At 40.2% G+C, this 12,900-nt stretch overlaps 1 protein-coding gene across 1 annotated transcript in view; it reads right to left on the reverse strand.

Moving 5' to 3' along the window:
• The window catches only part of PHLPP1 (PH domain and leucine rich repeat protein phosphatase 1), a 144,360-nt gene that overhangs the window by 24,877 nt on the left and 106,583 nt on the right, over positions 1 to 12,900 (reverse strand). The window contains exons 5-10 of the mRNA XM_075493964.1: positions 12,369 to 12,515; positions 11,581 to 11,811; positions 9,361 to 9,563; positions 7,662 to 7,722; positions 5,652 to 5,747; positions 1,658 to 1,813 (exon numbers count right to left, since the gene is read on the reverse strand). Of these exons, the coding sequence (XP_075350079.1) occupies positions 1,658 to 1,813; positions 5,652 to 5,747; positions 7,662 to 7,722; positions 9,361 to 9,563; positions 11,581 to 11,811; positions 12,369 to 12,515 (894 nt within the window). The remainder of the gene's footprint in view (positions 1 to 1,657; positions 1,814 to 5,651; positions 5,748 to 7,661; positions 7,723 to 9,360; positions 9,564 to 11,580; positions 11,812 to 12,368; positions 12,516 to 12,900) is intronic.

The following is a 12,900-nucleotide window of genomic DNA, read 5'->3' on the forward strand; positions in this document are numbered from 1 at the left end:
TTAGCAGATAGGAATTTCAACTTGGGACCTGTAAATAGGATTTTTTTTATTGACCTAATTTTGCAACTTCCTGTAAAAAAGCTTTTTACAAGGTTTCATTTCTGAAGTTCATACAATCTCTAATGTACAATAGTTTGCAAAGTCATCCACAAGACAATTACAGCTGCTGATGTGAAACATCCTTGCCACACGAACAGGCTATGAATTTCACCACTTTTAAACAGAAATGTGCCAGATAATCACAACTATTACAGTAGCAACATTGCTAAGTTTCAATGCTTTGACTGCACTTTTATGTAAAGTCTCAACTGAAACAGTAAGTTAACATCAGAATAACTTTGCCGATGATCAATTTGTTCCAAAGGTGGTATCCTAGACAGGCTTGAATGTGGACAGGTATACAATAGAGTTGTTTAAAAACAAACAAACAAACAAAAAAAAAAAAACCCCAAAAAACTCCCCCAAACCAAATCAAAGTACAAAAATTATTTTAAAGGTTTTTTAAAGCAAATCAAGGCTGAAATGAATCACGCACTGGTTTTTAGAACAAAAAACCCATCCTAGTAAAGTTCACCTTTTGAAAGATAATTTTTAACCTAAATTATAAATTCCTCAGAACATTACTGTTCAAGACTAAGTCAAGTTAGGAGTTTATTTAGAAATCATCTCAACTGCAAACCTAGTTCTCCAACTCCCAACGCTGTGAATCCCAGGAAATTTAACCAGAGGTTCGTGACAGAATGAACAACAGTATACAAGAAGGGGTTTCGCAATGCTCTTAATTGGGTGAGGAGCTGTGACAGTGAGATCACCACTCCTCTTGCTTCTCCACTGCTCAAGAAACCCAGGAGCTATGCCTTCCTTTTGTCACAGTTAGGATCAGAAATAAAACCCCACAGCACACAATCTCACCGTCTGTTAAATTATGCATGGGTTGAACACTCAGAAATCCCATGACTACTTGTGGAAGTGCAGAGGTGCAAGGAACACCGACACCAAGCGGGGTGAGCCCATCCACCATCCCCAGACTATGCCTTCCCACAGCCACTTTACAGGGTATGTTCATACCCAGGAAAAAAGATTATGAAGACTCTAAGACTAAAGAAACAGCAGCATAAAAATAAGAATCCAGAAAGCAGATCAAGTGGTGATGCCAGCTAAATTAGTGACAAACATTTGAAAGGCATAAAAAATTCACAAAGCAAGGACAGGGGAATAACTGAGTTATTCTGACAGCCTTATGCACAGATTTTGTTTTGTTTGACAGGTATAAATAAGTTCTAGCCTCTGACTGAACGGGGAAAAAAAAGCTTTCACACTCCATCAAACAAGCCTAAGAAATATGTATTTAAAGAAACTGCCACTAACCCATCTCAGTGCATGTAGTAGAAAATAGCATGTGCTTCACTTTACAGCTAGATTTCAAGAAGTAGGTGTTCAGCAGGAGCTTGGTGGGGAAAAAGAAGCAACCATATAAGGCAACAAAACCAGAATAAAAAGAATGTGTTTTGGTGAGTTGGGCAGACATCTGTTCTTACCACAAAAGGCTTGGCAACTTTTAAATTAGGGGAACCTCGGATTACCCTTTCAGCTAGGAAGTAACACACAAAGCAAGGTTCCTCACACCCAAGTCGAGATCAAATTTCTTTATACTTACCTGTCTGCTTTCAAAAGCAGGTTAGATGGCAGCTCAAGGAGCTGGTTGTGTTGCACGTCCAGAACCTCCACTTGCGTTCGCTCGAGCCGATCTGGTAGCCTTCCTAACATGTTATGTCCTGCCAGCAGCTTACGTAAGCTACTATTGTAAAACAACCTTAGAGAAATAAAAAACACCAAAAATGAGAAAAATCTAAACCGAAGAGTTGCTTTGAGAATTTAGGTGCGATATCACAGTTCATTACAAGAAAGTGATTCAGCCAACTGATTAGCAGACAGACATGGTATTAATTACGCACAGATCCAAGAATATGTTCCCACTCTCCACCAACTTCTTAAAAAGGTTGTTCAGAGACAGGGAAGGAGGTTTAAAGATGATTCAGGAGTGAAAGTAGTGAGAAAGGGTTATCTTACTGCACTGTATAAAACACGAATATAGAAGCACAACAGTGAAGGAGGTAATTGCTAACAATGGCTGCAGAAAACAGCACTTGTGGGATCCCCCTAGCTAATGGAAGAACTTCAGAAGTGTGGGTGAAATCACCAGTCACCCCACAAGCTTCATAGTGCTCTATTCATCATATGCTGACTCATAATCCAATGCAATTCCCCACCCCCCGTTTTCCTTTTCTGTTAATACCAGACTAACATAAAGCCTCCTTTCCAGTTCTACAGCGAATGAAATTTATCTAATCGGCTTTACTTTCTTGAGCTTTTACAAGCAACAGATGACCTCGAGTCCCATCCCCCTGCTCCATTTTTTGGGGGGCTGGGGGAGAAGGGGAGGGGGAGAAGAGGGCAACATAAAGAGACAAGAACAAACAGCTGTTTTGATCAAATAGTAAAGCTAAAATTTGCAGTATAAACAACGTAATAAGGAGTTTAAAACCTGCACCTAAAGACCTCAAAATGGAGCAGCTCTCGATTTTGAATGAGAACCACTTTCAGCAAATTAAGAAAAAAAAGATTATTCTTCATCTGCCACCTGGCTTACATTCCCACTACCATACTGTTTAATCTGGCGAGCCTGTGCATCATGCTGACCTGTTTCAATCAAAGACACTCAAATTACTCAGCATTAAAGCAAAAATCTTCTTCCCTCTGTTACAATGACCCAAATACACATAAAGAGCCTTCCCCTGCCCCTCTTCCCTACAATACATCAGGTCATCGGATTATTGTGCCAACATAATCAATGAAGTATGCTAAGTATTTTCCCCTTGACAAATAGAGTCATACTCCATATCTGTGCGCTAGTGTTAACAGTTATCTCAGTTGGCTGGATTGTCTGCATTATAACCATGGATACAAGTCAACAGCCAGCTGTATCATTCCAGAAGGCTCAACACAGGGTGAAAAGACTTATCATACAGTGATAAGCGTATCTATTATGTTTTCATCATTTAACCATTTTTGTTTCACTCCACTTTTACTTGAAAATCTCTCTCAGTTACGGATTTGCCTTTCTGTTCTATTTCCTTTCCTAATCAAGACTGGCCAGTATCACCAATACCAGACATTACAGGAAAAAGCAGAATTGGTTGACAAGGTCTCCAAAAAATTTTATCACTTCACAGGTTTTTTTAGATGGGTGGGGGCAGTGCCATTTTAAAATAAAAAAAGTTCAAGTCATGGCAAAAACCTTAGCAATTAGCTTTTCCATGAAAATATATTTTATAAATAATTCAGAAGAACTGAGCAAGTCTTTGGATCTTGTTTGTTTGTTTTCTCTTATTGTCCGAGTTACACAAGCACCAAAGGAACCGGGCTGCCTGAAGAGAGATTGAACCACCAGCATTTAACTAAGCAAGCTCCTGATGAGCCTGGGACACCTAGTTCTCAAGCTGGGTGGGGAACCAGGATGCTGGGACTGCTCTTCCCTATGGGCAGCCTTCCCACTTGTCCAACTCCCACTGTAAGTTTTGATGGGATCAAAAAGTTCTAAGGACAAGCACGCCGCTCAGCATCTTCTGAGAAAGCATGGTTTGGTAAAAGCGTTCTACCAATTCCCTTAGTAAGCAACTAGAACACAATGTTGAATACAAATAGATCTTTTAAAAAAGACAAAAAGGAACAAAAATACATACAGACATCTTGTTCACTGGTGGTGGCAAGGTCATTTTGGCAACTCTTAATTTAAGCATTTCCATTTTCTTTGGGGAATCTTTGGCAATGTCAGTTTTATGACAATGAATCTATCCCGCATAGCTAAGACTAAGTACCCTTTTTGTTATTTTTCAGTACGTTTAAAGCAGAAATGGCTGCATTACAGCCCAGTGTACATTGTTCCCATTTTCTTTAATTGAGACAAACATTAGTACACAGTCCTCTATCTCAACTGCTTCAACTCTTTGTCTTCAAAGATCATTTTTCTGTTTCAAGAGGCAAACGCACAGAGCATCAACTGTAGTTTGTTTAGATTAGGTGCAGCCTTCAGGCTTCCAGGAAACTGCTGGTCAGTCAAGGCTTGAACATTTGTGGTTAGAGTTGCAAGCATTCTCCTAGGAGAGTCCTGCTCACTCACTTCACAGGCTTTCAGAGTGCCATTCTATGTAGAAGGAAAAGCACACAGCAGTGCACATGAACATATTTACTAGGCACTAGTATTTACCTGATACTTAACAGTAGGTCTATATGTCTAAGCCATTTGCATTTGAATCGAGACCCCACTTTCCCTAAAGTTTAACAGCCGTTCAAAGCCTGTGTTTTGAACTGGGCCTTAAAACTGAGCTGACTTATTAGGAGCTAAGCTATCTAGACACATACTACAAAGAAGAGCTTTCAAAGATAAGCTATTTCCTGGGGTTAATGATAAGATGGCAGGAGAGACAAGTGGGATGTTGACTGTACCTAATTTCAGCTAATCATTAATCTCCCAAAGATATCCGGTATGCCTTGATACTCCTTGCTGTTATGAAGTGCAAATGAAAGGCAAATGAACTTTTGCTCCCCCCACCTTCTGAGAAGGCAGTTTCACTTTGTGTGAAAAAACAGAAGGATTAATAGTCTGTATGTTAGCCCATTAGTTTGCTCCGTAAATCTCCTCACATCCTTCTCTGCCCACATTTCTGAAATCTATTCTCTTTCCATTTATGACACTAAAACTGCTCGTTTACACCATATGGCACATTCATCTGACCCAAACAAAACTAACCTTTTTGGTTTCTGATGCTCTTCTGTGCTGTAAAGCTCCATAAGGAAAATACTTAATAGCTCATCATATACTAGCTGTCTACAATCTTCAGTGGCTCTGCACATCTCGACGCAATTTCACCCTTTGCGCCCAGTATGTTCTCCCTTTCACAACATCTCTTTTGAAGCACGCAGAGCAACCAAGAATGACACCTCTCTTCCAGTGAAGTCAGGGACTTAAAAATTCTCAATACCAGCACCTGACCAGTATACTCACTTTGAACAGGTCTCTAGAAAAAACTAGTAAGAGCCATTCATTATTTAAACTCAACTCTTATTTTCCTGCCTGTTCACTTGCTTTCCTGTCATTTGTATTTATCAATTTTAAGTTTAGACCCCTGGAAAAGAGATCATCTTTGTAGTGAAGGCGATTGCTCTACTTGCTTGATGAGGCTTTACCTTCTCCCCTCAGCCCTTTTTCACTCAAACAGGGCTGTGAACTGGAGTCTCTAGGCACCACTGAAGTTACAAGTTCTGGATCTCTAAACTGTCATGCAAAGGTATGGCTGTAAATATTTAATGTTCAGTATTAAAAATGAAGGGCTTTCCTGCCTGAACAGCCACATGAACAGCTTCAAAACTTCCACCTGGAGTTCAAAGGCACTGCTTTCTCCGCATGAAAGTAAAAGAAGAAAGGCTGGGTGGAAGCTTGAGGCATGACGACACCCCACAAGGTAAAAATAAAATCAAACAAAAGATAAAACGGGCCTGACAGTCACTGGAACAAGCTAAACACTGAATCAGCAATTATTGCTGAATTGCTTATCCTGTTCCACATTGTGCAACTGGTCTACAAGACTCACCGGGCAGGCAGCTCACGTATCTGATTGTGGCCAACATCCAACACTTCCAGTTTCCTGCTGTCACATACCCACTCAGGCAGGTTTTCCAGGTGATTTCTATGAATAAAGAACACAAAGAGGTATAACTAAATGATAATCGAGATGTAAAGACTATTAAGAATACAGCCTCAAGAGAGATACAGATAGTTGCAGGAAATAAATCTGCTACATAATATGTTTCCTATGAGATGGTATCACCCCTCCTTCCCTAAGGGCACTACCAGTGTAGTAAGGTCCTGAATTAGGTGGCAAGAAAGCTAACAGCATTATCATCTCCCTAGACGTGCAGCCACTAAGAAAATGGAAAAAGCTGCTTCCAAATTATCAGGGAAGAAGTATTAAGAGTATCAGAGTATCAAGGATAAAGAAGTCTCTCCATGGAGAAGAAAATTTGAGAGATACTCCTCAGAAAATATTCACACCTTACACAGTTGGAACACATCTCTTCGATCCCCCATGAATTCAATCCTGAAACCCACTCTACCACTCTTCAGCTATCTCACTGAATAGAGCAAAATATTTTTTTGTGTGTATCTTTAAAGTCAAGCATTTTGCTTTTCTTGCATTTGTCTTCACAGAAACTAACCCTTCTAAAAATGAAGTTCTTAGAGGTAAGTTTTTCCAAATATTGCACTGAAAACATGCAGCTAGGCACAGTGGGGCATCCGTGTATCCTGCCTTAAAGATAAAAATTAGCAGCGCAAAATACATGGAGGAGATTGTGTGCATGTGCATTCACATAACCACTACTTCAGTTAGCATACACAGATGCAAAACTGAGCATCAAATAATATCCAGGCACTTGCAGACTTGGAGTTCAGCAATAGGACCCTTACACAGCATGAACATAAATCAATGTTCATGCTCATTCATGTACTTGTAACCTATAGTTCGTTCATGCAATAGCCTTTAACCAAAATATGCGATAGCAAACCAACCCCTCTTACCCTCAGATAGCTTCCTTTTCAATCTCAAACAGATTTCCCAAATTCCAAGCGAGCCAAGAAGCTAGACACCCTACCCATTTAGTCAACAATGCTGTCACTGAACTGAGGCACAAAAAGGGTTTTGTGATCAAAATCATGCATTCTGCACCAATTTCATTTACAGCTAAATGGAGAACACAGCTTTACAAAGAATGCTTTTCAATAAATCACACTTATTTGGCCACACCTGTGTGTTACATTCAGGTGCACAATGGGAGTTGCATGGTTGATGAAACTTTGAAGTTGATGGCCACTCGCCCAGGTTAACTCACTAATTGTTACGATCACCCTCAACAGCTAAGAGTGCTTTAAGCAGGTTTTTTAATGAACGAGATTATCACTTCAACATGCAGATGAGTAATTCCTTAAATAAGACAGACATTAAGCACAGGTACAAAGTGTTTTCCTGATTCAGACCTTAAATTGTAAAACAAACTAAACCACCCCCTTTTCCATTACTTTCCTTATCCCACCTCCCTCCTTAAGGTGAGATTTACAGATGCATTCAAATGGCAACTGCAGACACCCCTGCAGCAGCCAGGGCTGCAGAGAACAACCATGAGCTGCAGGAGCTGCCATACTGATGAGTAAACTATCAAACCATCATCTACACTGGGCTTGTGACACAGACATATCCAGAAAGGAACTTCTGTACATGTCTCTCATTGGTGCACGTTTGAATCATCGTGTTGTATCTCTGTAAGATAGGAAATCTTTAAATCAGGGAAACTCCATTCCTTTAACTATAAAGGCACGCTTTGCTTTTAGCACTAAAAAGAATTTAAAAAGTAAATCTATAAAAAGGAAACAAGGAAGAAATGGCCGGTAGAGAAAAAGCCCATCTCTAACTCTGAAAATCAGTCTTATCATATCTCAAGGTCCAATTCCTGCCCCCACTCCCTTCCCAGTAAAATACCAGTGAATGTCATTTTTCCATAAGCCTCATTGATGTACATTTCACAGGCCCAAGAAAAAGCATACTTACCTAGAAATATCCATATAAGCCAGGCAATTAGGAACTGGATACACATCAAGGTGAACAAGTTCTAGGGGAAAAAATAAATAAAAACAAAAGTGGTGGTAAAGATTTGCACTTAAATGGCTGTTCCATAAGAGTTACTTTAAGCAGCTAACACCCAGATATTTCAGAACAAGTCAGCAACCTAAAAAACTTCTGAGGATCTGGACCTTTGTGAAATGAGTTTTGTTTCTTTATTATGTCCAAGTACATTTGCTATATTACATTGTATTTGCTATGACAGACACTGCATAACTGATCAGAGAGGAGAAACTTGAGGATTTTAAATGTTTCATGGCAAATTCTCATTTTTCCATTTTTGTCCCAGAGCTGTAACTTCACCTCTGCCACACTCTGCCCAGAATAGTCAGTCACAAACCTGCTCTACTTCTTTTCACTGGTCACTAATGGTACAGGCATGGAAGCGAGACTCCCCACTCTGGAACAGCAAGCTACAGAATACCCCAGAGTCCTCCAGGTCATGGGAAGATCCAGAGTATTTTTCAACATGTTACATGAGCCTTTGCATCCCCGTGGAGTTGCTGGTTCAGGCAGCCTTACAGACCTTTCATAGCATCTCAACTACTGCTAGTAATGTTATATTTTGATTCCTTCAATAATATTTCATATTCTGAGGTTTTTAGGTAGCTAATGCTTAGCATTAAGGTTGAAATAAAACCAGCAGACATTTATTTAAGCCTACAGAAAATCCACTAAAGTGAAAATGTAACAAGCATCACGGTTCCTTTGGAAGATGAGACTAAAACAATGTGGCTGAAGGTGCAAAGAGAGGATAGCCAGGAGGAACAGCAAGACCAAATTGGCAGTTGATTGCAAGATACGGGTTGACTTGGGTTCTCAGCTCACATTGCACAGCACATGCTCAGATTGTTAACTTTTCTCAGCTACAAAGATCCTGGCATGAATACTTAATGAAGGCACAGGCTTGGATATCATTAAGATGACAGCCTTTTAAAGGCAGTGCAGACTGTTCAGCAAATTCACAGGTCTTTGAGCTTGCATTTTGTTTATTCCATACCAAACCACTCCAAACAATAAAAATGGTGGTGAAAACTAAGTATTTTAAGTAACAGGAGCTTCCAGAGACAGATCAAACAAATCCTATTCATGGAACACAGGAGTTATTCAACTGGAAAATACTGCATTATTTTTATTATTGAATACAAATGAAGTTATTCATTATAGATTTTGTAGCTTTCTGGCCAGAGTAAACAGCTAGACGTAGTAGCAAAATTATATATTGTTTCAGCTTGTCTCACAAATGGCCACTTGTTCAAACTTTCTCAAACCTTGGAAAAAGCAATAAATTCCCTATTTGCCTTGATAAAGCAACACATTAATACAATGCAAAGAACTGACAACTTCAAGAGCCCTCCCTGCTGACAGAGAGGAATTTCAGCCCAAATTTTAAGATTTTCACAGTTTTGAAACCTCCAAATCAGTAGCCCACTGTTATTTGAAAGTCACTTCTAAGCTCAGAATTGGTAGTAGCGTGACACAGCACATGCAAAAACCTTTTATCCAAGGGTCGTGCCAAGAGCCTCCTGATTATGTGCACTGCACTCCATAAGCACCCCACACAGAACCACATACGAAAACCAGAAGTCAGATGACAACACCACAGCTGCCCTGAAAATGCACTTACCATTTGAGGAAGCATACAGCGCTTTGAGAAAATATCCACTGATTTTGAGAGTTACCAGTTGATTCCGTTCACAGTGTAACACTTCAACATTGTTAAAAACTGTTGCATCCAGCTCCCCAAGTCTGTTGTCTCTGAGATCCAGTTGGGTCACATGATGCAGAAAATCTATTTCGTCGGCTTCCAGTCTCCTAATTGAATTCAATCTTGCAGACAAAAAAAGGAGATTAAGTGTAGTTACATGGCAGGCTCCTGCTGACAAACCAATGCTCACTCTACAATCGGTTGTGCTGGATTAAACTAGCATGCCTGCAGGTTCTGATCAAGGTTGATTTTAAATATTTTCCCCTTTGTTATGGTATTTTAAAAGCAGGATGGATCAGCTCTGTTGTTTTATCCATCATGACAAAGGAATAATGACACCAAGTTCCTTTCTAAATTACTTTGAAAACTACTGATAAAAGGCTCTGCAAGAACATAAGTATTACTGTTACTGTGTCTATAAAAATAAAAGATGATCTGGCTGTTATTTGTGCCCAATAGTTTGGAAAAGAACAAAACCTCTACAGTTCCTGCTGGCCTACCATGAGCATCTGCTGGAAAAGCCTGGCAGATACGAGTAACCTGCAGATATTGGAGTCTCTTGCCTTACTGAAAGGCCAAATTGAGATTTATGAATTCCCCTATTTTCCTCTCACTTTGCCATGTTCCATAGCAAGCAAATTCAGAGGCCTGAAAACGGGTGTTGAAAGAAAACAAAACAAAACCCCAAGACAAGTGGGTCTGTCAGATAAAGAGAACAGGTTTTATCACATCTTCACTTCAGTGCATTGACGCTGCCAATACGCAGCAGTTTCCCCAGAAGTTACAGTTGAAATGAGATTATCTATAACCCAGCAACATTTGAGATGGCAGAGCACTCCAAAGAGTTCAGTTTCAAGTTCTCAGCTCTGACCAGAACACTCAAATCGGTATAGTAACTTCTGTTGGCCCATTGAGCCTCCCTAGTGAGGATAACGGCATATACCTGCAGTTTTGTTGTTACTCTTGCTTTCAAAGAGTTGCCCTCTGTAGAACAGCTGTGTTTTCAGAGTAGCTACATTTTCCAGTTAAAAGAAAACGAGTAATATGCCCCCTCCAATACCACAGCCTACTTTTTCTGTTTTCAGTTTACAAGCAGTGCTTCCTTCTGATTTCACCACGGCAAAGCACTTCACTGTGCACCAAGTACAGTTTACAAACACGTTCGACATCTACTATTCCAGGTAGCGTTACAAAGAACCTCTGTTCACTGCTCGGTGCAGAACGGATGTGGCAGACAATGAGAGGGCTGGAACTGCACCACTGGAACTCATGGCCAGCTCAGCCACAGCATCCCTACACTAAGGCCAGTTTATTTGCTTTTAACATACATACAAACACACAGACATATTTTAACCCCACCATATACACTTCAGAATTCATCCATCTATTCTAGCTGCTTCTTTAACTTATGCTGGCCCTTCCTTGATTGCAAAGTCTGACAGCTACACAGCAGTATGGTCCACTAAGTTTTAGCTTGAAGAGCTTAATTTAATTAAGTGGTTCTAAATTTCATCATTATTTGGACCTCATGGTCAAGGCTCTGAATTGAGCCTTGCCCCGCTGATTGCAGAAGCTGGCTTCCCCAGAGACTGTAAGAATAAAGAAACACCTCATACCAGAGGCATTTGTAATAAGGATCTGTTTAGACTCTCCTGAAGGCATCAATAAAATAACGTTACCCATGGTGGACTAGGCTTTTTAACATACCAAGAAATATTAAAATATCTATTTTTGTCCTGTCACTTTCACTGCCCTTTTCTTCATATCACGCATCTGTAATTTCAGACAGAAGCTTTTCGAGTCAGGGACTATCATTTATATTATATTAACACTGCACCAACGAGAACTGCAGGAGTCACCAGTGTCCCAGGCTCTATTTTGTTTGGGGTTTTTTGGTATAAATCTTAATTTCCCCCACTCATTTTCCCGAACTATCGATCCCCCTAAATGCTACCTCTTCCTCAAAGAAGAGTGCTAAGTCCCGGCAAGTGCTTTGAGTTACACAATACTGCCAGGAACATGGTTCAACGGACTAACACAACAGATTCATACCCGGGGGCTATTCTGACAGCCAAAGAGAAACCATTTCAACACCAATAATTTAGACCCACTTATTCTTCCCCTTTTTCAAATACCTACCTTAGATCCACATGTTTAACGTGAGGCATCCTTTTTAACACCTGTAGGTTCAGGGTATCCATGCAGTTTCCTGACATACAGAGCTTATCCATGGCAGTCAGCTTCTCCAGCACCCCTGGAATGTCGGTGAACTCGTTGAAGGACAGACTCACGTAGCTGAGCTGATGCATATGCTCCAATTCATCAGGAAGGGACTGCAGAAAGTTGCCATCCAGCAAAAATGTCTGCAAGCTATTAAAGGCGGGGGAGGGGAAGGGAGAGTGAAGAAAGTGAGTGACCTGTTAAATCACATTTCCTTCGTATAAACACACAAATCTGCTGCAGTTACAATGAAATAAAATATACAAAAGGGCAGAAGAAAGAAAAATGTTAAGGAATAACACTTTAACATCTACTACCGAAGATAGCAACCAAATAATTAAAAGTCTTGCAACTATGAAATGCAGGTTGTGCTAGACAGTTGTATCGTATCTTCAAACAGCTCCAGAACTGCAACTTGTGTGATGGCTGAAGCACATAAGCAAGGGGGTGTAAAGATTATCTTCACCATGAAGGTGACCCTTGTGTCAAATACTGGGGCCTGGAAGAGCTTCAAGACACAAAGGGTGCGTCTCCTCCACCCGCAGCTCACAATTGCTTCCATACACATCTACAAGCCAGTCTGCTCTGACAAAACCCTGTAGGTTTAAACTGTTTCTCATATCAAGATTATATATAGAGAGAGTCATGAAACTGCTTGTTGTCTATATTATCAGTCCGTGTACGTTAAGTTTTAAGAAAGTACTTGCTTGTGCATCTCGCCTACAACTGCTGGAACACTTCTGAGGGCATTGCAGGACACGTTGAGTTCAGTCAGGGTTGGGATACTGCAGACTGCCAGTGGGAAGTCTCCTAAATTATTATTGGAAAGGTTAAGGCTCTTCAATTTGGTGAATCTACAATGAGATAAGAAAAAATAAAAATAAATAAAAAAAAGAGGAGACAAATAAGTGGAGCATAAACCACACCAAGTTGCCTTGCAATAATTAATACAAGGTAAGTTTGGTTATGTAAATGCAAATCACATGTATTTTTAGTTTATGTACTCAGAACAACCAGGGAAACCACTAGACACAAGTTCAACACCACTTGCAAGAATTCACTCACGTTAAGCTGGCATAGAGAAATAGGCCCTCCTGAACAACATACTAAATGTACTTTCCTACGAGTGTAACACAGAACAAACCCTTGCCATCCTTATAATACATGTCATCTCTTCCGTGACATCTCATCCTGTACTACAGCGTTGCTATTTTTCTGAACACCTTTCTTGCTAGTAAG

Source organism: Mycteria americana, chromosome 2, assembly GCF_035582795.1.
Source record: "Mycteria americana isolate JAX WOST 10 ecotype Jacksonville Zoo and Gardens chromosome 2, USCA_MyAme_1.0, whole genome shotgun sequence".
NCBI lineage: Eukaryota > Metazoa > Chordata > Aves > Ciconiiformes > Ciconiidae > Mycteria > Mycteria americana.